This window comes from Crocodylus siamensis, chromosome 1 (genome assembly GCF_052110815.1).
Source record: "Crocodylus siamensis isolate JL-2025a chromosome 1, ASM5211081v1, whole genome shotgun sequence".
Classification (NCBI taxonomy): Eukaryota; Metazoa; Chordata; order Crocodylia; family Crocodylidae; genus Crocodylus; species Crocodylus siamensis.
The window spans coordinates 86,331,905-86,354,825 of NC_143395.1; the positions used below are offsets into that span (position 1 = coordinate 86,331,905).

The 22,921-nt window shown below is 40.8% G+C and overlaps 1 protein-coding gene across 5 annotated transcripts in view; it reads left to right on the top strand.

Moving 5' to 3' along the window:
• The first annotated feature begins 2,744 nt into the window (after nucleotides 1-2,744).
• Nucleotides 2,745-22,921, top strand: part of PRDM1 (PR/SET domain 1) — a 128,628-nt gene continuing 108,451 nt past the window's right edge. Inside the window, exons 1-2 of one of the 5 annotated variants that reach the window (XM_090037308.1) lie at nucleotides 2,745-2,910; nucleotides 3,843-3,883. In XM_090037308.1, the coding sequence (XP_089893434.1) occupies nucleotides 2,892-2,910; nucleotides 3,843-3,883 (60 nt within the window). In that variant the 5' untranslated portion in view covers nucleotides 2,745-2,891. Of the gene's footprint in view, nucleotides 2,911-3,042; nucleotides 3,241-3,607; nucleotides 3,884-22,921 lie in introns of those variants that run through there. The other 4 variants (XM_090037343.1, XM_090037313.1, XM_090037303.1 and 1 more) reach the window with 4 other exon arrangements.

Consider the following 22,921-nt stretch of genomic DNA (forward strand, 5'->3'; position numbering starts at 1 on the left):
TGAACTACTCACCTTGACAAAAATTGTCCCTGTATTGGAAATAAGATTAAGGGGAAACATGATGGAATTCTGAACAGGATGGAGTGGTTCTATTACCGGGAGTTCTTAATGAGAGTTCTACCTAATAAGGTGTTAGATAGTAAGGAACAAGTTACAAATTTAAAACAGTTTGAAGGGAATATTTGCTCTATGAACAAGAGAATCCTGCTTTTTTACTCACAGAGCATAATGAATCAGTGGGACTCACAAGTCAGGGGATACTATTGAGGAGACACTATTTCAGTGTCAAATAGAGATGAACTGGGTCAAAAAAAATCTCTGACAGTAAGATATTCGTTCTTAATAGATTTTACAAAGTTGATGTCAGTGACCACTGATGCAGACAGAATCCACAAGGCCTATTCATTTGATCTTGTTCTTTTCGTGGCAAGTGTTTTATAAGTCTTAGTGCCCTCAGAAGCAGGATTCTTCTGTTCAAAGAACCTAGAACTAGAGGAAACTGGCTCAACCTCCATAGGCGTCTGATAGGAAAAGCAGCACAAGGTTAGTCTTCTCTAGTGTTTCACGACACGCGTGAGCCAGAGCTCAGCATGGGTGACAGAGATTTGACTAAACCTAACTGCTGTTTGCTGCACTAGTGAAGGGAATGTGGCTGCTTGCTCATTCATGAAAGGCAATGAACATGAGCTGGGCCTTGTTTGGCAGCTGCTGAGAGAGTGCCAGAAGGCAAGAGTTTAAATAAAGGCATTAATGAGCAGATAATGTCAATTGATTCCCTGGGCATCTTCTTGCTGCATGTTTCACACAAGAGAGTAACTGGCAAAAGAAGGGCTAGCACATCTCTAGGCGATGGCTGAGATCTCCACGCCACCACATGATACATATGGCAGTCTATCTGTGTGTATATTATTCTCCTGTTTGTGGAAAAAATATTTCCTTCAAACTGTTTTAAATTTATAACCTGTTCATTATTATCTACTGTCCTCTTATTAGGTAGAAATCTTATTAAGGACACAGGATAGTAGAAACACTCCATCCCTTTCATAATTCCATCACATTTCCCCTTAATCCTATTTCCAACACAAATTTTGTCAAGGTAAGACTGAGTAGCTCATCACACTGCTGCAGGTTCAGGTGAATCTTCAGGACTATGCAAAAACAGGATACATCTGAGTATGGGCAGGCATATTTGTCACTAAATAAATCTCTCCCTGCACCCCCCAAACTCTGACTACAGAGGACCAACCCCACTAAATTGGAATAGCAAGCTTGTCCAAGTAAGCGAGATACAGTGAAACAACAGGAAAATTTATCCACTCACATATATATACACATGCATACACATGTATATACACACATACACACATATATATACACACACACATATATATACATAATAAATACCCATACACACATACATATACACATCTCTATATATACATATGGATAATACACACATATGTACATATATACACATATATAGATAGATACATACGTATGTGTATGTACATATAGGCAGACAAGTTTCTTTGGGTGAATCTGATATTTTTTATTACAGCAACTTAACAACAGGAGGATCTGGGAAGCAGAATATGAAGCCAACCTTACCCCACCCAGAGCATGTTCTCCTACATTTCCCATTCTTATCAAAACAAGATACTATTCAGCAGCTGGTCTAATAAAAGATATCAGATTCACCCAAAGAACATTGTCTTCCTGTGTCCTTAGACTAACGCAGCTACAACCTACACTGCTGTATATGTATGTTATACCTATGTGTATACTGATATATATGTATATACATGTTATATATAGATATCTTTGTGCATATACACATATGTCTATATACACATACACACATGCACACATATAGATACACACACATACATATATCATAGAATCATAGAAGTAGGGTCCGTAGGGACCTTGAAGTCCGACCCCCCGCCTGGGCGGGAGAAAAAACTGGACTCAAATATATATGTATGTGTGTCTATGGGTATATAGACATATATGTGTATCTATCTATCATCTCTGTGTGTACCTAGATGTAGGTGTGTATGGGTACATTCCTATGTCCAGTCTCATCCCTAGTATAAGGGGGCTGTGCTGCCAGTGCAGCCTCCTCGGAGGTGAGCGGCCTGGGCCGAGGGCTGTGTGCGGACCTTTCCTCTGGGGGCCGGGGAGGGAGGGGAGCGCGGAAAGCGAGGCCCTGGGGATTGGCCTGGGGCTAGATGGGGTGCAGCCTGTCCCTCCGGAGCCGGAGCCAGAGCCCAGCCCTGCCTCAGCCCCCGACATCCCCGGCTGGGGAGACTGTGGCATCCTGTCCAGGGCCAGGGGAAGGTGGCGCAGGGAAACACCCGGAGCCGAGGAGACCCTCTCCGCGGGCAGCCCCGCGCTGTGTGCCACGGGCAAGCGCTGCTCGTGGGGAAGGGAGGGCAGGGCAAGGCAGGGCAGGAGAGAGGGCGCCCATCGGCTCGTGCCCCCGTCCCGGATTTCTGTCTTTATGGTGGGGGGGGCACTTCCTGGCGGAGCCCATGCCATGCACCCCCCTTGCAGCCTCCCTCCCCCGGGACCCTACGTGCGGCACCAAAGTGAAAGTGAAGCGGCTGCTCCGCATCCCCGGGGGTGGGGGGGGGGGGGGGCGGGGGGCGGGAGTCACGTGGCGATTGGGAAAGTGCCCAATGGCAGGGGCTGGGGGAGGGGGGGACTCTGTGTGTGTGCGGGCACGTGTGTGTGCGTGCATATGTGTGTGCGTGTGCCCCCCCGGTCAATGAAGCCGGAGGCGGAGGCGGCTGCGGGGCTGCGCAGTGCCGGGCGCCGCGCTTGACCCCGGGGAGGGCAGCAGAGCCCGGGGGCCGGTGCCTGCCCTTGTCTGTGCGGGCGGAGCAGCGATGCGGCGGGGGCCGGCAGGTAAGCTGCCCCTGGCGGGCTGCGGGGGAAGGGGAAGCAGCGGGGGGCCGTGGCCGGCCCGGGCACTTGCGAGGTGCGCGCTGTGCCCCGGCGCTCGAGGGGGTCGCGCTCCCCCGAGCACCCGCCCCTGCCCGGAGTGCCCCATTGTCCGCCTCCCACCCCCAGAAACCTGCTGCCGCCCGGCCCTGCCCGCGCCGCGCCGCGCGCCCCGGGGAGTCCCCTGCAGCCCCGTGGGCGCGGGCAGGGCGCCCGCTCGCTCCCCAGCTCCTGGGGCGGGGGGGGTCGCTTTGCAAGGACCCACTTGGCAGATTCAGTTTCACCTTGGAGCAGGTGGGGGGAATCTCGCGTGGGGGGAGGGAAGGGGAGCGGGGTCTCCCTGTCCCCCTAGGGGAGGAGGCTCCCCCCGGGCTCCCCACAGGCAGCCCCTCCAGCTGCCGGCCGGTCTTGTCGGTTTCGAGAAGTGGATTCTCTCCGGGATGAACGTGAAAAGCCAACCGAGGGGGGAAGCTGATGTTTGAGGAACTGCTCTTGCTCAACGCGTAAATCAAGCGGGGAGCCTGACAGCCGGGCTCGCCCCCCGGGCGCAGCGAGACCGCGCTCGCGTCCAGCAGCCGGCGGGCGCCACGGACCTGGCTCGGGTGGGAGACCGGGGCAAGCCCCCGGCACTGCTTTTCCCCGCTTACCCCCCCCTCCCCCCCTCCGCGGGGGAGGGTGACCAGCTGCGTGGAGACGATGGTGCTCGCCTTCGCCTTCACTGGACAACCGGGGTGTTTATTGCTTCCCAGGGAAAGAAATGCAGTGGTCACGCGAAAGTTTGCGCAGCTTCGGGGGACGGGAAACTAGCCTAGGCAAAATAAAAAAACCCTCCCGAGTGGGGGCTGGATGCACATTCCGGGCTGTTACATTTTCCCTTTTTGCTTTGTTTTCCCCAGGTCTTTCCCTTGAAGCCGCCTGGAGGGCCGGTTTGCCAAAGGTAAGACGTTTTCACCAGAGGTAAACCTTCAAGGCCGCGTTGTGCGCGGCGAGGTGGGTGTTTGTCAGGCAGGCCAAGGGCCCGGTGCGGGAGCCGAGCTGGGAGACCTGCCCCGGGGGCCGCGATCCCGGCCCAAGGCTGCAGCCCCCGGGGGCTTTGCTGGCCTTGCACCCTGGGATGCTCAGCGGCGCTGGAAGAACTCTTCCTGTCTAGGGAGGATATGCTCCCCCCGCCCCCAACTCCAGAAGAAGTGGTAAACTAGGAGATGCGGGATCTTGTTTTTGCACACATGTAAACTAACATGCCCAGCTCACAAGCCTCGAGCTTGCCTATAAATTTAGCTTTGCTGTAATCCGGGGGAAAAAGAATAATAAACCTGCTTGTAGCTTTCTAAAACTGTTGTGCATTTCTGTGTAGCATGAATCTTGTCTGAACTGGAAGCGAAGTAGAAATAAAGATGAGTCTTTTTGAAAATAAACAGCAAAAGAATCCTTCCTTGGATTATGCATCAGGGTTTTTTTGTTTTTGTTTTTTTCCCCTGCTTTCCATGGGTTTAGTTAAGTGAAAGCAAGAGTTTCTTTAAGGTGAGGAGGGTTAGGCGAGGCAACTGCAACGCTGATATAAGCAAAACTGAGTGCTCCCATATGTAACGCAAAGAAAGTTCAAATGAGCTCTCCAACATCCTTCTGCCTCTTCATTTTTTATCTGTTGAGGAAGATAATGTTCCTTTATTTGTCTGCCCTGCTTTTTTCTCCCTCCTGTCTAGCAAAGGAAAACAGGAGGACACAATGCTGCTTATTCTCCTAGCTTGGTCGCTTAATTAGAAAGAGAAATGTCTATGGTATGTTTAGTTCCGAGGGAATTCAACTCCCCCCGCCTTTTTTTTTTCTTTTTAAATGAGTCTCTGCCAGCAACAAGTGCGTTGATATGCTGATCTGAAGGACTTGGGCATAATGCCAGCTCAGGCTATTTAAACGAGGTGGTTAATAGTATCTACCCCATCCTTATCACACAGTAGTTGCCTTTAATAAACTGAATGTCTTTCCTAGTGATAATCGGGACTGACAAATTAACTCAAATCTTAACACTTGTCAAGTGAATTTATATTTTGCCCTGCGATGATAAATATTAAAACTGAATTCCAACACAATGATCAGAGCTTGTAAAATACATAAATAATTTTGACAAGATTTTCTGGCATGACCAAATTGAGTTAATTAAAACAGTTCCATGTGGATTATGCCATGTTTCACATGCGTTTAGTGCTAAATATTTCTATTGTCCTAAGTTTCCACATTTATATTTTTGTTTGGGACTCTGAATCCTACCGACTCATACTTACACAACCCTGTACAAAAAGAGCACATTACTTGTAAAAAAGTAGTTAAGCAGGTGTAACATGCATGCCAAATGTAGCAAATTCTGTAACTCTTGTAAATTGTGCTGGGAGGAAATGATCAGGAATGTGTCTGGTTTCTTTTTTGTTTTGATTCGGGTTTTTTAAGGGTTTATTATTCTTATCAGTCAGCTACTATGTAACAGCAGGACACTGTAAATTCTCTAAAATCAAACTTAATTTACTTTTAGAAAGCAATTAATATTAGAGGAATTATTATCCAGGGGGATATATATTTCTCTCTGCCAGATCCTAACCAACAATACTCTTTCCTTTTTTGGGAGGTTTGTGGGTTTTTTGTTTTGTTTGTTTAAATTAAAGCAAATCTTCTAGGTTCTTAGTTTTTGTTTGTTTCTATTCTCATGTAATTTTTCCTCACAGAATTAAAAGATAGCATTAAAATACAATGCTAAAATGTAAGGAAAAAGAAACATTACCTTTAGGGTATGAAATTTTATTAAGAGGGTTACTACAGAGGATTCTCATTAATTTTCATTTTTGCTGATTCCCAGGCCTGCTAAATCTTGCCAAAAGTCCTGTCCTATAACCATTTTTTCAGTCGAATAGTCATTCTATATACATCAAATAAATAAAAAGTTACAGGATCACCCATGTTCTTAGCAAACTCTTTATAATACAGTATTGTACAGTAAGATCTCACATTTTAAAGTTTTATTCCTTAAATAAAATATACTTCTGTATACACAATAGTGCTTTTTTGTTATGTTTGCAAATATTCAGAGTATAAACTATAGTTTAAAAACTAAAAGTAGACTTCTCTGGTGAATAGATTATATTTCATGTTTCTGCAATTGCAAAATGAACAGCACTGATTAGCAGACTGATGCAAATCAACAAGGTTCTAAAGTATGCCTTAAAGATGGCAATAGCCAAGTATTAAAATTCACTGATTACTTCTCTGACAATTGTGCATAAATAAAACACCCTACAATATTTCTCCAGTTTTATAGTATGCTGATCATATAGTAGCCAGAACACCAGATAAATGTAATATTAACTTTTTAAAAAGTAAAATACAAAACCTGAAGTGGTTGGAGGGCAGAAGATAGTACAAAGAAAAGTAATAGTCACATGTACACAGACACACACACATACCTTATATGTTAGATTATACTGATTTCAGTGAATACGTTTTATATATTGGTGTTAGAGAGCTGTACATCTCAGGCATTAAATCCAGGAGTTCAATGATTTTAACCTATACATAAGAAAATATCTGATGCATAGGCGTGACATTTCCAGCTGATACTTTGGAGAGTATGATAATTTGCTCCTGTTTTTTAATATTACCATAGTGCTTTACTAGCTTTAAGATACTTAGGTAAATAGTGTTTATTGGTGTTTGTTTCTGCTGTCAAGAAATTAACTAGTATAATCAATTTTTCCTTCCTCCCTGATACAACTCACTTTGAATCTAGCAGATATTTCATTTTCAGAGTTAACATAATTTTCCATTTTTCCTTTTATTTTAAACACCAGACAAATGTTTGTTCTATTGTACAGTTATTCTTTCAGTGCAGGAGATGTATGCTTATATGTGCAACAGCAGAAGTGGTACTATTTAAGATTTTTTGCTGATATTCATCATTCTTATTAAAGGCACTCTTACAAGATATATTTACTGAAATAGTGTGTCATGTTAGACTCTATGTTCAATTTATGCTCATAATAATATTGTAACCTGATAAAGTTTTACCTTAAAGACCAAAAGCCTTTAAGATCCATTTCTACGGCATCATGTATAAAGCAAACATGCACATGATTAATGTTGATGTACAAGGATGTATGAACATATATGTCTAAACTGACTCAGGTTATTACTGTTTTTCCATGGGTTATGTTTTTCTGTTTGTTAACCTTTTTTGAGTCCATCACTTAGTACCAGATCTTACTATCACTAACAAACAGAGAATCACTACTGTGAGGAGCTTCACTGAAATAATTGGGACTATTTTCCAAAAGAACCAGAAACACTCTTAGCTGAATGATTGACCTGTGTATTTTAAGTTCAGTCTTGCGATACTTCTGTAAAGTGCCTGGCACACCTGTGGATGCTATAAATTAATAAATAATAAACAGTGATTGATGATGTACTTAAGTTTGTATCTTTGATTAAAGAGTATGCCTATAAGGCTACATAAAGCAAAGAGGGCAACATGAAAGAAGCTTCTAGTTAGGACAAGATGTGCTTTAACTGTTATAGAAACATTGTTTCTAGGTAGAGCACATATTTAACTGACTGTACCTTCTGTAAAGCTGTCAGGCCAGACCCTCAGCTGGTGTAATTGGCACAGCCCCACTGAAACCAGTGTAGATACACTGACTTACACCAGATGATTTTAGTGTCCTTTTTGGCTTTAATGATTTTCCTTTAATCTTCTTGCCACTTAAAGTTTTACTATGATCTACCCACATTCCAGAAGCATGCAACAAAAATGGGATAACGTTTTCCTTATTTCCCTCCCCCATGTAGTCTGTGGTGACTTTTCTTTTATACTAACATGTATGTCTTATTAATTATATATGTTGTAATCCCTCTTGGAGCCCTTAAATGTATTTGCCCTTCTTAAAATCAGACATTTTTAATCACACCTGAATAGGACTGTCATTACATTTAGAAACATTCCAGTCTTGCCTCCCTTACCAGATGTAGGTGTGTTATAAATAGCTTCCTGATGATACTAAGGTTGTGATTAAAGGTTCCAAAATACTGTTGCTGGCAACCCTCTTATTAACAGCTTGTTTGATGTGAAGGAGTTTAGAAAGGTTTCCCCCTACATCATCTTCCTCAAAAATGATATCCCCGTGACTACAAAATATCATGAAACTTCTTTTAACCAGACTGCCACATCAATAGTAATGCATTAAAATTTAGAGTTTGTACATCTTCTGCATTAAAAGAGAAAGCACTATTTGCACAGTGGAGCTGAGAATAATTGATTCTCTTTATTGTTCAGTTGACTAATGATCATTTGTGAGGACAGCATTACTAAACTGAATCTTGACAAACACAGGAGCACTGTGTTACAGTTCTCTTTCATAAAGTTTTCTTTCATATAAAAAGTATAGTGCAATTTGAAGGCTTTTTGTCCAAATATTTTCAATAATTCTGTAACAAAAGTTGTTTTTCTTAACACAGTCAAATATCAGTAGATGGAGTAGATGGCACCTTTAGACAGCTGTAGATATAATTTTGGGAGACTGGGAGGAGACATTTGAGGGGGTGTGTGTGCATGTGCAAACAAGTACGATTCTGGAAGAAGGAAAGTAATCACAAAATCTTCCTCTTTTAGGGTTTTTTCCCTTTTTCCCACCAACTTCAATGAAAATAAAGGGTATTTGGTACTGCACTATTTTGATCAACCCTCAGTTATTCCTTAAGCTTATAAACAGTAGTAATAACTGCAAAGGAAAGAGCATAACAAGATTCAGATATTGGGCCCAGATGTTATGGTGAGGGAGGCTATATAAATGCCTGTATAGCCAGATGCAGTGTTGTTTTTTATCAGTACTCTTTGAAAAGTGGATTCTCAAAGTGGAAATGAGCACGCTCAGTTTCTTTTTAACTCACCAGCCTTCACATTTCTCCTCCCAATTTTCCTTACCCTCCAGAATTATAAAATACAAAATACATACATTTTATAATTAAGAAATGTGTTAATAAATTACCTTATAAACTAATTAAAATATTCCAATAATAGTTATTAAAGTAGGAAATATATGAAAGTAAAATATTTTTATTGACAGCATATAGATATGTAGAAACCTAATAATATATGGAATATATTTTCTCTTACTAGAACTGACATATAGCTTTTCCTTTAAAAAACAACAACAACAAAACCATTCCTTGGTGGAAACTGCTGTAAACGGACAATTACTTGATGCCTTTTTTTAACTTCTCATTGAATGTTTAGATTTAATTTTTCTCCTGGTGATGTGGTTCTCCTGTGAGATGAAAATATTCTTAAGAAATTCTAAACTGTAAAACAGACAAATGTCTATCTCACTGATATGCATAAAATCTGTTTGGAGGAAAATGCTTTCAACCTTTCATGTCCATCTTTCTATCAATAAATACCAAGTTACTTTTCTCCAAACTATTCCTAAAGAGACATTAGCTTAATTAGTGTTTTAAGAAGTTATACCAGCCGAGGATTTGCCTGCAAACATGTTACTTGATGGCTAAGAGCCCAAACTTGTTAGTATTAATTTCTGATGAAATGATGGGGAAAAACGCAAGCTCTTCATTTTAATCTAACAACATTTCCTTACAAAAGAGTAAGAAATATTTGTATATCAAAGAAGAAAACTTGTTTTAATATTTTTATTAGTTGGATTAACTTTTTATGTTATTGGGCATCTGTGGCTAAAGAAGCACTAGTCTGATTAATTGATAAAGTGACATGAAATGCATCATGGATTTTTATGTCAACAATATGTTTTTTTAGCTACAAAATTTTCCATTTGAATTCATTACGTGTATAGATAGGATAAACCACTCCTGTATTCAATCTGTAACGACTGTAAGAAAAGAACAATGGATGTAACAGGATCATTTCTGTAAAAATAATATTGAAGTGAAGCTGCACAAATGAAAACATGTTTTGGTGAATAGTGTCTTTTTAAACTAAAACAAGAACCTTAAATCCTGAAGAAAATTTCTGTAAAGTGTTAAGTCAAATTAGAAATGCTTAAACTTGAATCTGAATTTGTCCAGTGTCTAGAAAGATAGTACTCTTGTGAGATTTTAAAATTTAGAAAGATTTTTAAAACTTGAATTTTTAAAACAATATGAATTTTTTTTTAATCACGCAAACTAGATGGTTTTATCTAAATTATTTTTAGGGATTAATCTTGTAGGTCTTGAATACTAATTTGTAAGTTAAGGATGTATTTTTTCCAGCACCAGCACCAGTCCAAATAAGTTGCATGTGTAAGGTGAACACAAAGAGAGTGTGAGGGCATTCAAATCAGGCCTTCTTGTTTCAGTCTTGCAAAGACTTTGACTGCAATTAGACTACGACTTATTTCAGTTCCCATTGCCTTCACTAGGGAGAGGAAAGATATAATCCTTACACACTCATTATGCAGTAAGTTCTACGCAAGTGCAAGTGTCCAGTCATATGGATCCAATTGCTGAACGTGTGATCATGCACAATCATAAAGTTGCTCTTGTGTGTGATTTGTTGTAGGATCCGATCTGACCTGTAACTCATTCCTTATAGTTTTAAAATTAAAGTATGATAGGTTTTAAGGTACTGCCTTAGAGGAAACTTAAGTAACCTTCTCTTAAATTTGCCTTTGGCAAATCCTAAAATGTTCTGCTTGGGTCTTTTTCTGCTGTTCCTTATATATTAGAATATGACATCTATATTATAGAGCATTTTTATGGGCTAAGAGGAAAACCCAACATATCTAAAGAAGATAATTGTTGGAAAGGACATAAGATCTTTTCCAAAAGGTCATCTCCCTTAAAAAAAACCCTGCAATTTTACTAAGGTAAGACCAGGTAATAGCTTTCTACTGTCCTTTTGTTATTTAAGGGGAAAAGGAAACAATTGGTGCTGTTTAGAGTCAGGAGCTGCCCTTCTAACCTCTGCTGCTCTTAAAATGCCTGCAAGTAATTACATGGTTCATGTGGCTTTTATACTTTTAATTCAACTTTTCATTTTTTTAAACAAAAGATAGATGATAGTAATGTAGTACCAAATGAACAGACTGAACTAGAATGGAGTACTGGAAAGGAAAGCTAGCTACTGACTCCTCTTATTGCTTTTTTTTTTTCTTTTTTCTCTCCTCCCCTACATGGAAATGTCTTAATAATGTATGTTTCAAGAGAAAGAGATAAGTACTGTTTTCAATACTAAACAGTCAACCAGGATTCAAAGGTAGAGACAATTTCTAAACACATTTTTTTTAAATGTCCACAGTCCAAATCTTTCAGTATGTGTTTAAGGAAGTATTTTGCATGCTCTTTTTGAACAGTTCTTTTTTGTGAAGGTTGATGGAAGTGGTATTTTCTTCCCACACCATTTGAAGGAGAAAAGCTGAGTATCCTTTCCATAATCCTTTCCAGCTGAAGGAAACAGGGAGAGCTTATACAACTGAGCCAGCTTGTGGTAGCTGCTTTTTAATGAACTCTTTCAAAGTTTCCAGTCAAATATACTGTACATGGATATAAGAAACGGATGCATCTCAAAGCTTGTGCAGGGAGCAATTCTTGACACAGAAAGAACATTTGTTTGTGGGAAAGAAGGAATTGTTATACATTTATATTCTGTTTGTAAACCCCTAGCATGACAGGATCCCAGGTGCTGTGGTGGCAGTAATAGCAGCAGCAGCAGCAATAGTAGTAATAATATAGTATTGCACATTTTCACATAACTGTAAAAACATATAAGTAATGGAAAATGAGTATACTTAACACTCACTCAAAATAGTAAGCTAATCAGAAACAAAATTGGGGGTGCAAAACTTTTTTTTAGCCTCACTATCTAAACTGTTATCAAAGGTTATGAGCTATGCCTAAAAGATATTTTACCATACATCAAAACCCTCATCATATATTTCTGTACATTATATACAACTCTGCTATATTCTCAAAATGTTTGCTAAACCAACATGAGAATTAAGTTAATCTCTTCAACACATGTGTAGATGCTGACTGCAGGTATAAATTATGCCTAGTCAGCTGAGCCAGCAGGGGGGCAGATTCCTGCCTGCCATCTAGTGCTGCATTTTCAGTATCCTTGTGCCCCAGCAGGTCCCTTTGCCATCCAGTGTTGCCACCTTGAGCCCGGGGCTGATCTCCTGTGCCCTTGGCCCTGGCGTAAACTGCTCTGCCCCAGCTCCAACTGCTGCTGTCCCTGGTGCCTATGTAGATACTGCTCCTGGAAGTAGTTTACTCTGGCTCAAACTACTCCAGAGTTTATTGTTTCAAATTAAGTGCATGTGTAGATGCACCCAGTGTGAGTAACTCTAGAATTTGGCCCTCAGCCAACAGATAGATCCCATCCTTCTATGGGATGCCTGAATTTATGCTTACAATTATTGTCAAGCAGGCCCTGAGTATTTAGAATATTATACTGATTCTTTGTTTTGTGATACTGGTTTGATCTGAGGAGAGACAAGGTCACTTTTTTAAGGTATTGATTTCCAGCATGGTTGAAGGTAGTGGAATGTAACAGTTTTAGGAATGTACACCTGCAAGCATATAATAAGGGAGTATCTGTTTGTGTATTTTTACCACTGACATTTAGATCAAAGGTCCTGAAGGTGTTGCTGTAGTGAGAAAAGGGAAAGGGGCCATACAGCTCACCCACTCTGACCTTTCAACTTGCTCATTGTTAGCAAGTTTTCACTAGAAATCCAGTCACAACTCTGGTTAGTTGGGATAACTTTCTTACAGGGATTCCCCTATTATGTATGTATATTCAGATCAGGATGTGGCAAACTGAAGCCTTCAAAGTAATTTAAAAAATAGTAGTAACAAATACCACTAACCAGATATTGAAACTGATGCCTAATCTTTCATTGGAGTGCATTAGCTTATTGTCAAAAAGATTTAAAACCATTTTGTTCTGAGGTAATGAGTGTTACCACTGAACTCAGCTAAAAAGGCCAGTAAATAAACTGAATAACATCTTCAGTCCTTGAGAGAGATATGCAACTTCACACACACACACACACACACACACACTACCCCCAAAAAAAAATCTCCAAGAAAAATAATAGTTGGTGGATATCTAATTTGCTTATAGCTAAAGAAAACTCATCTCAGGAGGAGTATTTTTTACTTCCTTCTAGTAATTTAAATAATCCCAACTTTTAAAAATGATCTTTCATTTTTTGGTGTAATGAAGAAGGATGACCTCATGAATGAAATGGTGACACATGTTTAACCTGCCTCTTCTGTCCTTTAAGCCATTGTAAAATGTTTTAAAAAATAAAGCAGACTTGGGACAATATAAATATAATCCTGATTTGTTTGTTTGATACTCATATCCAGAATATGCTGTATTTGGGCTAGGAAGCAGTTAAATTCTTGACTTTTATGATAATGATGAAGGCAGGAAGATTTTCACTCTTACTATTATTTGCTTGTTTATTAGGATCAGATGTATGAATGGATTTTATGACTTGGATATCTTGGATGAGAATCATTAACATTTTGACCATTTTGATCATGATGGACTCCAGGACAGCTTTGCCATGTTTGATTGACCGTGGTTTGTTGTTGGAGCAAGCGTGCCCTGTCAACACTAGAGAGTTGCAGGGGGGAGGGAAATTCACTAGATTCAGTTGAGTCAAGGGTCCCACAATGAAAATCTTAGAAATTCTAACAGAGACATGACTAAGAAAATTGAGCATTTACAATATGCTTCCAATAACTCAAGGTATATCCTGAAGCAAGGAATTTAGCAGTGGTGTTATATAAATATATGTCATCACTATGTACCTCAAGGATCTTTCCTATCTCACACAAATAGAACTTCTTGCCAGCTTTTCTAAACATAACATAGATTCTCCCCCTAGATGCTGCAAATTCATTCTCATCCTGGCTTTGTTCCTAGATGATATTGCCTGATGGCTTTACGCAAACCTGGGAAATCACAGAATCTTATTATAGAAAGTGAGGCTTGGAAGGGACCTCAGAAAGTCCTCAGGGTTCAGCCCCCTGCTCAAAGCAGGACCATCCCCAAAAATCAAGAATCTCATTTACGCGCAGAAGACACCGTTGGGATGATTTACTGAAGGAATTCTTTCAGTCATTAAGAATCTTGGTCTTACTTCTGTTTAAACCCATTTCAGAGAAAGTCACACATTGGAAGTGATTTAAAAATTTTTTTTCAGTGGTGCAGTTTTCATGGTGCGTTCCTCTAGTCTATGAGCACTCGTGGTGCTCTGGCGAGGTGCCGGAGGACTGGAAGAGGGCCAATGTGGTCCCTATCTTCAAAAAGGGAAAAAAAGAGGACCCGGGAAATTACAGGCCAGTTAGTCTGACCTCAATCCCGGGTAAGCTCTTTGAAAAAATTATCCTGGCACACATCCAGGAGGGCCTTGCGGGGGAATGCATGCTCAGGGGCAACCAACATGGGTTTATCAGTGGCAGGTCTTGTCAGACCAACCTGGTGGCCTTTTACGATCAGGTCACCAAATCATTAGACGCAGGGGTTGCTGTGGATGTAGTCTTTTTGGACTTCCGGAAGGCTTTCGACACTGTCTCTCACCCTGTCCTCATCAAAAAGCTGGGAGACTGTGGTGTCGATGCCCACACAGTCAAATGGGTCGCCAACTGGTTGGAGGGCCGCACCCAGAGGGTGGTAGTGGATGGGTTCTTCTCGACCTGGAAGGACGTGGGCAGTGGGGTTCCGCAGGGCTCGGTCCTCGGGCCCGCACTGTTCAACATCTTCATCAGTGACTTGGATGAGGGGGTAGAAAGCACCCTGTTCAAGTTTGCTGATGACACTAAGATGTGGGGGGATGTGGGTGCACTAGAAGGGTGCAATAGGCTACAAGCTGACCTTGACAGGTTGCAACGGTGGGCGGATGAGAATAGGATGGGGTTTAACACTGATAAGTGCAAGGTGTTGCACATGGGGAGGAAGAACCGGCACCACACTTACAGGTTGGGGAACTCCCCTCTTGCCAGCACGGAGACGGAAAAGGATCTTGGAGTCGTCATTGACTCCACGATGAACATGGGCCGGCAGTGTGGGGAGGCAGTCAAGAAGGCCAATCGTACCCTGTCATGCATCCACAGATGCATCTCGAGCAGGTCCAGGGAGGTGATCCTCCCCCTCTATGCGGCACTGGTCAGGCCGCAGCTGGAGTACTGCGTCCAGTTCTGGGCGCCACACTTCAAGAGGGACGTGGACAATATGGAAAGAGTTCAGAGGAGGGCCACTCGTATGATCAGGGGTCAGCAGGGCAGGCCTTATGAGGAGAGGCTACGGGACCTGAACCTGTTTAGCCTCCACAAGAGAAGGTTAAGGGGGGACCTTGTGGCCTGCTACAAACTGGTCAGGGGGGATCAGCAGGTATTGGGGGAGTCCCTGTTCCCCCGTGCGCTGCCAGGAGTGACCAGGAATAACGGTCACAAACTGGCGGAGGGTAAGTTTAGATTAGATATTAGGAGGCGCTACTTCACAGTCAGGGTGGCTAGGGCCTGGAACCAGCTTCCAGGGGAAGTGGTGCAGGCTCCTAGCCTGGGGATTTTTAAAAGGAAGTTAGATGAGCACCTTGCCGGGGTCATCTGACCCCGGTGCTCTTTCCTGCTAAGGCAGGGGGTCGGACTAGATGATCTACCTAGGTCCCTTCCGACTCTAGCTACTATGAAACTATGAAACTATGATAATCGTGCAATAGCAACACGTGCTGCTGTGGTCTCAAGGCTGGATTATTGTAATTCCTATTTATTAGAGCTTTCAGCAAGACTTCCCCATTGCTTGCCACTTCTTCAGAAAGGAATGGCATGTTTGCTCACTAGCTTGTTCTATTGAAATCTTATTATGCCAACCCCATTTCTTACATTGACTCCCTGTCAACTGGTAGTCTGACTTTAAGGTGGCCCTACCAACTTCTTTTTTAAAATAATCATTATACTATGTGGTCCAGCTGTATTCAAGAATAGCTCCTTGAGTGTCAATGAATGTCCATGTTCCTGACACTGAGTGTCAATGAATGTCTATGTTCTTGTTCCCACTATCATAGCTCCATTCAAGTACCCATCAGTTTATTCCACCCTTTCCAATTTGTCAGAATCTTTTGCTGGTCCAATTAATATATTTTGGTGTGCCCAGTGCTGCACTCATCTACATTTCTGTCCCTCTTTTCCCCCCTCCCTCCCATTTTTACTTTTTTACATTCTAGACCAGTAAGTTTCTTAACCCATGGGTCATGACCCAAAAGCGGGTCACAAGAATATATGAAAGAGTCATGAACAAACTTTAAAAATGGATTCTCCTTTAAAGGAGAAAAATGTGGAAAACTGTGGGTTTTCCTTTGCTAGCTGCCAGAGCTCCAGCCTACCCGGGGCTGCTTGGTGCCCCCCACGCTTCACACAACCCCCTGCCCACAAACACACCCCTGCCCCACACACTGGGGGGCTGGGTCCTGGGGGCAGAGGGCAACAGGTAAGGAAAGAGGAACACTGCTAGGGAGCTGTTTTCTACTTAAACTATTTACTAGGGTGGGACTGGCCATCAATGTTTACATATGGGTCCTGGTACAAAAAAGGTTGAGAACCATTGTTCTAGATCCTCTTACTATGCATCTGTATACATAGTCATGAAGAGGTAAGAAAGTGAGAGTCATTTTGTAAATTGCTGTTAGGAAGGAAATATTCCTTTAAAACTTTCCTTTTTAATAACTTACTAATAATCCTTCTGGTAGCTATCAACTAATGTCTGTTTTTTATGAAATACAACTCCTCTAAAGTGTCCACATCAATATCCATGTAGTTATATAATTAGGTGTCTTACGCTGATATCTTATTCACCTTCCTTTACAGGGGCAACCATTACACTAGTTGCAAACACTTTAATTATATTATGCACTTCACATAGAAAAGCTGAAAAAACAAATTCTCAGTTTGTCCGTCTCTGCACTTCTGCAATTCCTGCTTGCTGTTTAAGATCTGGCAATACACTTCCAGTATTTACATATAGAGACATCTTTCTTCTGGTGGAAATGTCACTTACTTGGGTGACTTCACTTCACTTCATACTTGGGTGATCAGTCCAAGGGAAAAAATGAATTTGCCTTTTAAGTTGTTAATGATTGAAAGAAGATCTAAAAGATTTTTGCCTGTGTTTTTCTTTTAAATATCAAAGCTGATGAGTTTTGTCTTCCCTAGTTTTGGTAAGGTGCCAATGAAAGACTAAATAATTGAAGTGGGGAAACTAGAAAATTGAAGTGGGAGCTTTCTCAGCCTGTAATTGAAGAATGGAAATGTTGAATCTTAAATTAGATTTTTTTTTCAATTTGAATTAAATGTGTCCAAAACTATCTAAACAAATGAAAAGCCTTATTTTTAACCAGTCTCTTTAAATATATTTCTCTGTCTATTGCTCAAATTTCATTTGCTTGAAACTTGTAATGCCCCATCTAGTCAATCAGAGAATCTTCCCAGAAACAAACACAGTAGACAAACCTGAATTTCTAATATAAAAATTAACTGGATAAAAACATATAAAGTTTTACTTCTTACTTAGCATAGTGTTAAAGTTTTTAAAAGGATAAAGTGGGTTAAATCGACTAATAAAGGAGAGGGTTTCCTCCCCTTTTTTTACTTAAAAATATACAGTTGGATTTCTCTCATTAGATAGTCAGAATGACACACATTCACGAGCTCTCTGCACCATTTAAACACCCCACCTTATCAAAACTCCATTCCCATAAATGATGGATCTTGACTTTTGATGGGAGAATGAAGTATTCAATTACCTTATTTTCATGTGCTAATGAAGCAGAATTTGGCTTTAGGAGGTTTCTTTTCAGAAAGGTAGCCTGTTTGGTTATGCACATGCCACCTTCTTATGTTTCCTTCCAGGTCTCTGTCTACACTCAAATGGTGGTCTTAATGGGTAACAGTGGCTAATCTGTCTGCTTGACAAGAAGTCTCAGCCTTTTTCAGCTCAGCAGGAACAGTGCTGGCCTGTAATTAGTGGAGCCATCAAACCAACTGTTTAGCTCAAAGTGACTTTTTCTGGCACCTCTTACAACAACTTTATATGCTAAAATATCTGTGGACTTTTCTCTCACTTTTTTTTTTTACATACCCCATATCAAACATAGACTGTAAAATCTTCAGCATAAGTGGCAGCTTTAATATATAATAAGTCTAAACAGCTGCACTGGGAAGTGGGAAATGTAAAGCTGAAATGTTTTTTAAAAAGTGAGCATGAAAGTGCAGGTGTATTTATGACTGGGAATCAAATGATCCAGTCAAGACTTTTAAAGACATATAGGACATTCTCCAGATAAGGGATGCCACTTGCACAAAGGCATTCTTCTTCGGCACCACTGAATTCTGTTCAGCACCACTACCCTGAGATTGCCAGGTCTTTATGGCATCCACAGACTCACTGCTGCTGAGAAGCCCCAGGGAAATCCAGGGGAGCACATGGGAGCTTTAAAGCTAAGCATGTACATAGATAGCTATTCGACTAGAACAGGACTTGAGTGTTTGGCACCTAGCACAACTGATCCCTAAAAACAGTAGCAGGCCCTGGTAGCACTCTGTAATGAGGATTAACACATCTTCAGGTTTTCCTGCTCTGGAGTTAAGTCATTGCCAGTTACAAAGGTGAGAAATTGGGAGAAAGCAACAAATTCCCCTGTCTTCCCTCCAGAGAAAAAGGAATGGAAAGCACTATAGAGGCACAGTACTGCAAATATCAAAGTCAGGATTTTACTTGTTGAGGTGTTAAGGAAAGTGCAGAGTTAATTAGGTATTTTTGTTGCTAGCTCAACTAACTTAATATTAGAAGGTAACATCCAAGATGACCAAGAGTTTGAGAGTATGGTTCATGCCTTTTAAGACTGATGAAGAGTGAACCTGGGAATTATAGAGCAACTTGAGCCTCCAGGACCAATCATTAATGACAGCTACTAGATAGAAAGACAGGATGTAATAGTAGTGACAGGTGCATTTTTTGTGAGGGCAAATCACTCCATTGATCTTTTAGGATTCTCTGAACGGATGAACATATAGAAAAATGGAATATGTGAATAGAATCTGAAACTTTCAGAGATTCTTCACAAAATAATAGAAAAAGCCACAAGATAAGAAGTAAAGTTCCACATGAACTAAATATAGCTTAACAGGAGGTAGGTGGTAATAGGTAGTCTATTGTCAACAGGTAAGAAGGCTAAAAGGGAGAGGGCTTCAGGGATTACAAAAGCTAGTGTTAAATATCTCTTAATATTTATATGTTATATAAACAGTGATCTAGAAGCAGGTGTGAACAGTGAAGTGAAAATATTGTGGATATACATAATTTCAAGTTATTAATACAGGCCAAAAAAAAACAGCACAGTCATTTCATCATAAAATTAAGTGGCTGGATGACATGAATGGTGGATATAATACAGTGCAGGCAAGTTCTGGTCAATTAATTCAGAAAGAGACCTTTTAAACAGTGGCAACGTGTAGGGAGTAGGGAGTGCACAGAGGTGCATGTGCACCCTGAGAGTGCTGGTGCACACCCTGACAGGCCACACTCCCTGCTTCAGTGACAGGCTGGCCAGGGAGTGGGAGCACCACGGCCACTTCCTGGCTGGCGCGATCGGCCGGGGGGGACCCTGACTAAGGCGGCACCAGTCGCCCATGCTTTTAAATTATTTTTCTTCTTCAACAATAAGGACACATTATTTTATTCAGTTGTTCCCCTTTGCATCATTCTTATCCAGAGGCTGGTAAACCAGAACAGAACAGCCCCTAGGACATTCCACTGGTATAATGGAAATTTCACCCACCCAGGTCTCTGTGTAGCAGGGATTCCAAGATTTAAGCTACCCTATCTCTAAGTGTTCCTGGTAAACATAGGATATGGCCAAAATTTTGCTGAACTCTGCCTATCCTTGGCTGCCAGAGTGACTTCTTTGGATCAGAAGTAAACTTAGAGTACCCTGGCATTTCCTACAGATGAGAAACGGAAGGCAGCTTAAGTAGGTCATAGCTAGAGCTGGGTGAATGAGTTGGTAAATAATTTATTTCCCAAAAAGTACAGCTTTAAAGACAAAAACAATTAAAGAATTATGATGAATCCAATCAATTGTTCTGACAAAAAGAGAAAGGAGAGGAGATACACACACACGTTCCACGCGTGCATGCGCATACACACACACAAACAAGGGTTTTCATTTTTTTCAAAATAACTTTGCATTTTTTAATTTCAGAAATATATTTTCCTTTTGAAAATTGCTGAAATTAAGCTTTGATTTGCCCTTCCCTCCACCAAAGCATGAATGTGTGTTCTGTTTGCTACTGATCTAAACTACGCCACTTACAGAAAACTGCCAAACTTAGATTGATTTTGCCTCAGGCTTTTTGAATGCCTATACCTAGCCTAAATGTGCAATAAGATGGCTGTTTCATTAGAGGATGTCTATCAGTTTTACAGCTTTATCTATTTGTTTTTCAGAAAAAAAGCTTATTTAAGAAAACAAAAATTTAAAAAAGAAACACACAAAATAAATATTCTGTTGGTATTCAGGGCATTTTGCATTTCCCTAGATTTTGACAAAGCAACTATGTTTGTCATTTTCACTTCTGTTAGTTCCATTTCTGGTCCTCATAAAATAACACAGCGCTGCCATTAATTCCAAGTAATTTCAAGAAGTGTTAAGTTTGGTTAGAGGGAATGGCAATTTAGACCTTTCATTTGTGAGCTAACTTTTATATTTTAAAACAGTTATGTTACTGAATCTTACAGTATTAGATGGAAGTACTGGAAGGTGGACACAAACAGGTTGGATCATCATGCTCAATGAATAGCTATCAATAGCTCAGAGGTCTGAACCAGGGATCTGGGGGCTGACCTAGGGGTCTTACTTGGGTTTGATATTGTTTAACATCTTCATTAATGATTTAGACAATGGGATAGTGAACATGCTTAGCAAACTTGACACCAGGTTAGGGGGAGTTGCAGAATGATCTGAAGTAATGGTCTGAAATCAATCAGATGAAATCCAACAAGGACATGAGTAAAGTCCTGCACTTGGGATGGAATAATGTCAGGCACAAATATAAACTGGAGCATGACTGACTAGGCTGCAGTGCTAGGGGTCACAGGGTGACCAAGATGAGCATGAGCCAAGAGTATGCTCTTGCTGCAAAAACAATGTTAACAGTATAATGGCATGTATTAACATAATTATCTCTTGCAAATCAAGGAAATAATTCTTCCTCTCTGTTTGGCATTGGTGAGGCCTTAACTAGAATCCTGTGATCAGTTTTGGGGGCTCATCAAGAAAGATATACACAGATTGGAAAGAGACCAGTAGTTAGTGACAGAAATTATTAGAAGCTTGGAAAGGATGACTTATGAGGAAAGGCTGAAAGAACTAGGGTTATTTATTCTGTAACAGAGAAGACTGAGCAGGGATTTGATAAAAGTCTTCAAATACCTGAAGGGCAATTATAAACTGAATGGAGATAGACTTTTCTCTGTGGCTGTAGGGAACAGGACTAGGAGCAAGGGCTTTAAACTGCAGTGGAGGAGATTTAGGTTGGAGATTAGGAAGAACTTTCTGACTATGACTCTGACAAGCAACCTGTCCTCTGCCCAGCTATATTTTCTGCAAAACTATAACATCAGACACCTCTGAACAACAAAACATAAATATAAAACGTTCAGAGGGGTACTAACAATTAATTGAAGGCATGTAGTGAGGTGATGAATTGCACAGTTGAAGTGATTGAAAAAAATAAGATTTTGGCCCTGATCATGCAAACACTTGCATATGAATAACTTTATGCAGATCTGTAGTACCATAAACTTGTGGCATGGACAAAGACAGTGTCTCAGGTAAGTGAGGCCATTTAGAATATCAGTACCATTGCCTTGAATGTAACCTGTTAATCCTTAGGCAACGTGAGCATAAAGCTCCACTTAATAAGAAGGCTGCCACATTATGGATTTTACTTCAGCTTCTGCAGTCCAAATAAAAGTTTGTAACATAGCCTATTCTTAAGGTGACTGAAACAAGGAAATGTGGCAAATCCACATCTGAATCAAAGGGTCACACCAGCAGCTTCAGGTTTAATAAGATTCCTAAACTGAAAATGTGATTTATATGTAAGAGTGGCACTAGAAATGAGAAGTGCTCATAGAATAAAGACTTATTTTTCCTTTTATTCTCTCCCAGTAAAATGACATTCTTGGCCTTTTGGCTAAAATCCAATGTGATCTCTCTGTTGGTTAGCTTGAGCCTCAGTCAGCTAGCCACTATCTCAGCCCCAATAAAGTAACTGTACTCTTGCCATTCCATTCCAAAACAGCTGAAATGAAGATAAGCATTAGGGAACACCTATGTAATGCAGGCACTCACACCCAGTACTGTTTAGCTGCAAATCTATTTTAATGGTTATATCTATCGATGAGAATGCATCTTTCTTTAACAAATAACTGAAGTGCAAATGGAAAACGAGAATATTTAATTGAACTTTTCCACTTCATGATTTAAATATAACCACCCTGCAATATATGGTTCAACCATTTTTTACTCTTAATTCTTCAGGAAATCCTAACTCAAGAGTTTGAATATATGTTAGAATGAGACCTACTATTTCTTTCGTGGTCAACATGTCATTTAATGGATCAGAGATGAGATGACTTACACATTTTAAAAGTGGACTAGAACCTGGCCCATGGGGCTTCAGAGTGGACACCTCTCTTAAGAACAAGGTTCACATCCTGTCACCTTAGTTTTTATTCTCTTCTTGCTACCTTTTCTTTTGTGCCTTTCCTCCACTATTGGCCTTCACCTAAGCTTTCTCCCTACTGTCACTCTCCTCCTGATAGTTGTTTCACCAAAGAAGAGAGTTCACTGGCATTCTAAAAAGAGGTCTGCTGTTGACAAGAATAAAAATTACCCGGCAGCAATGCTAA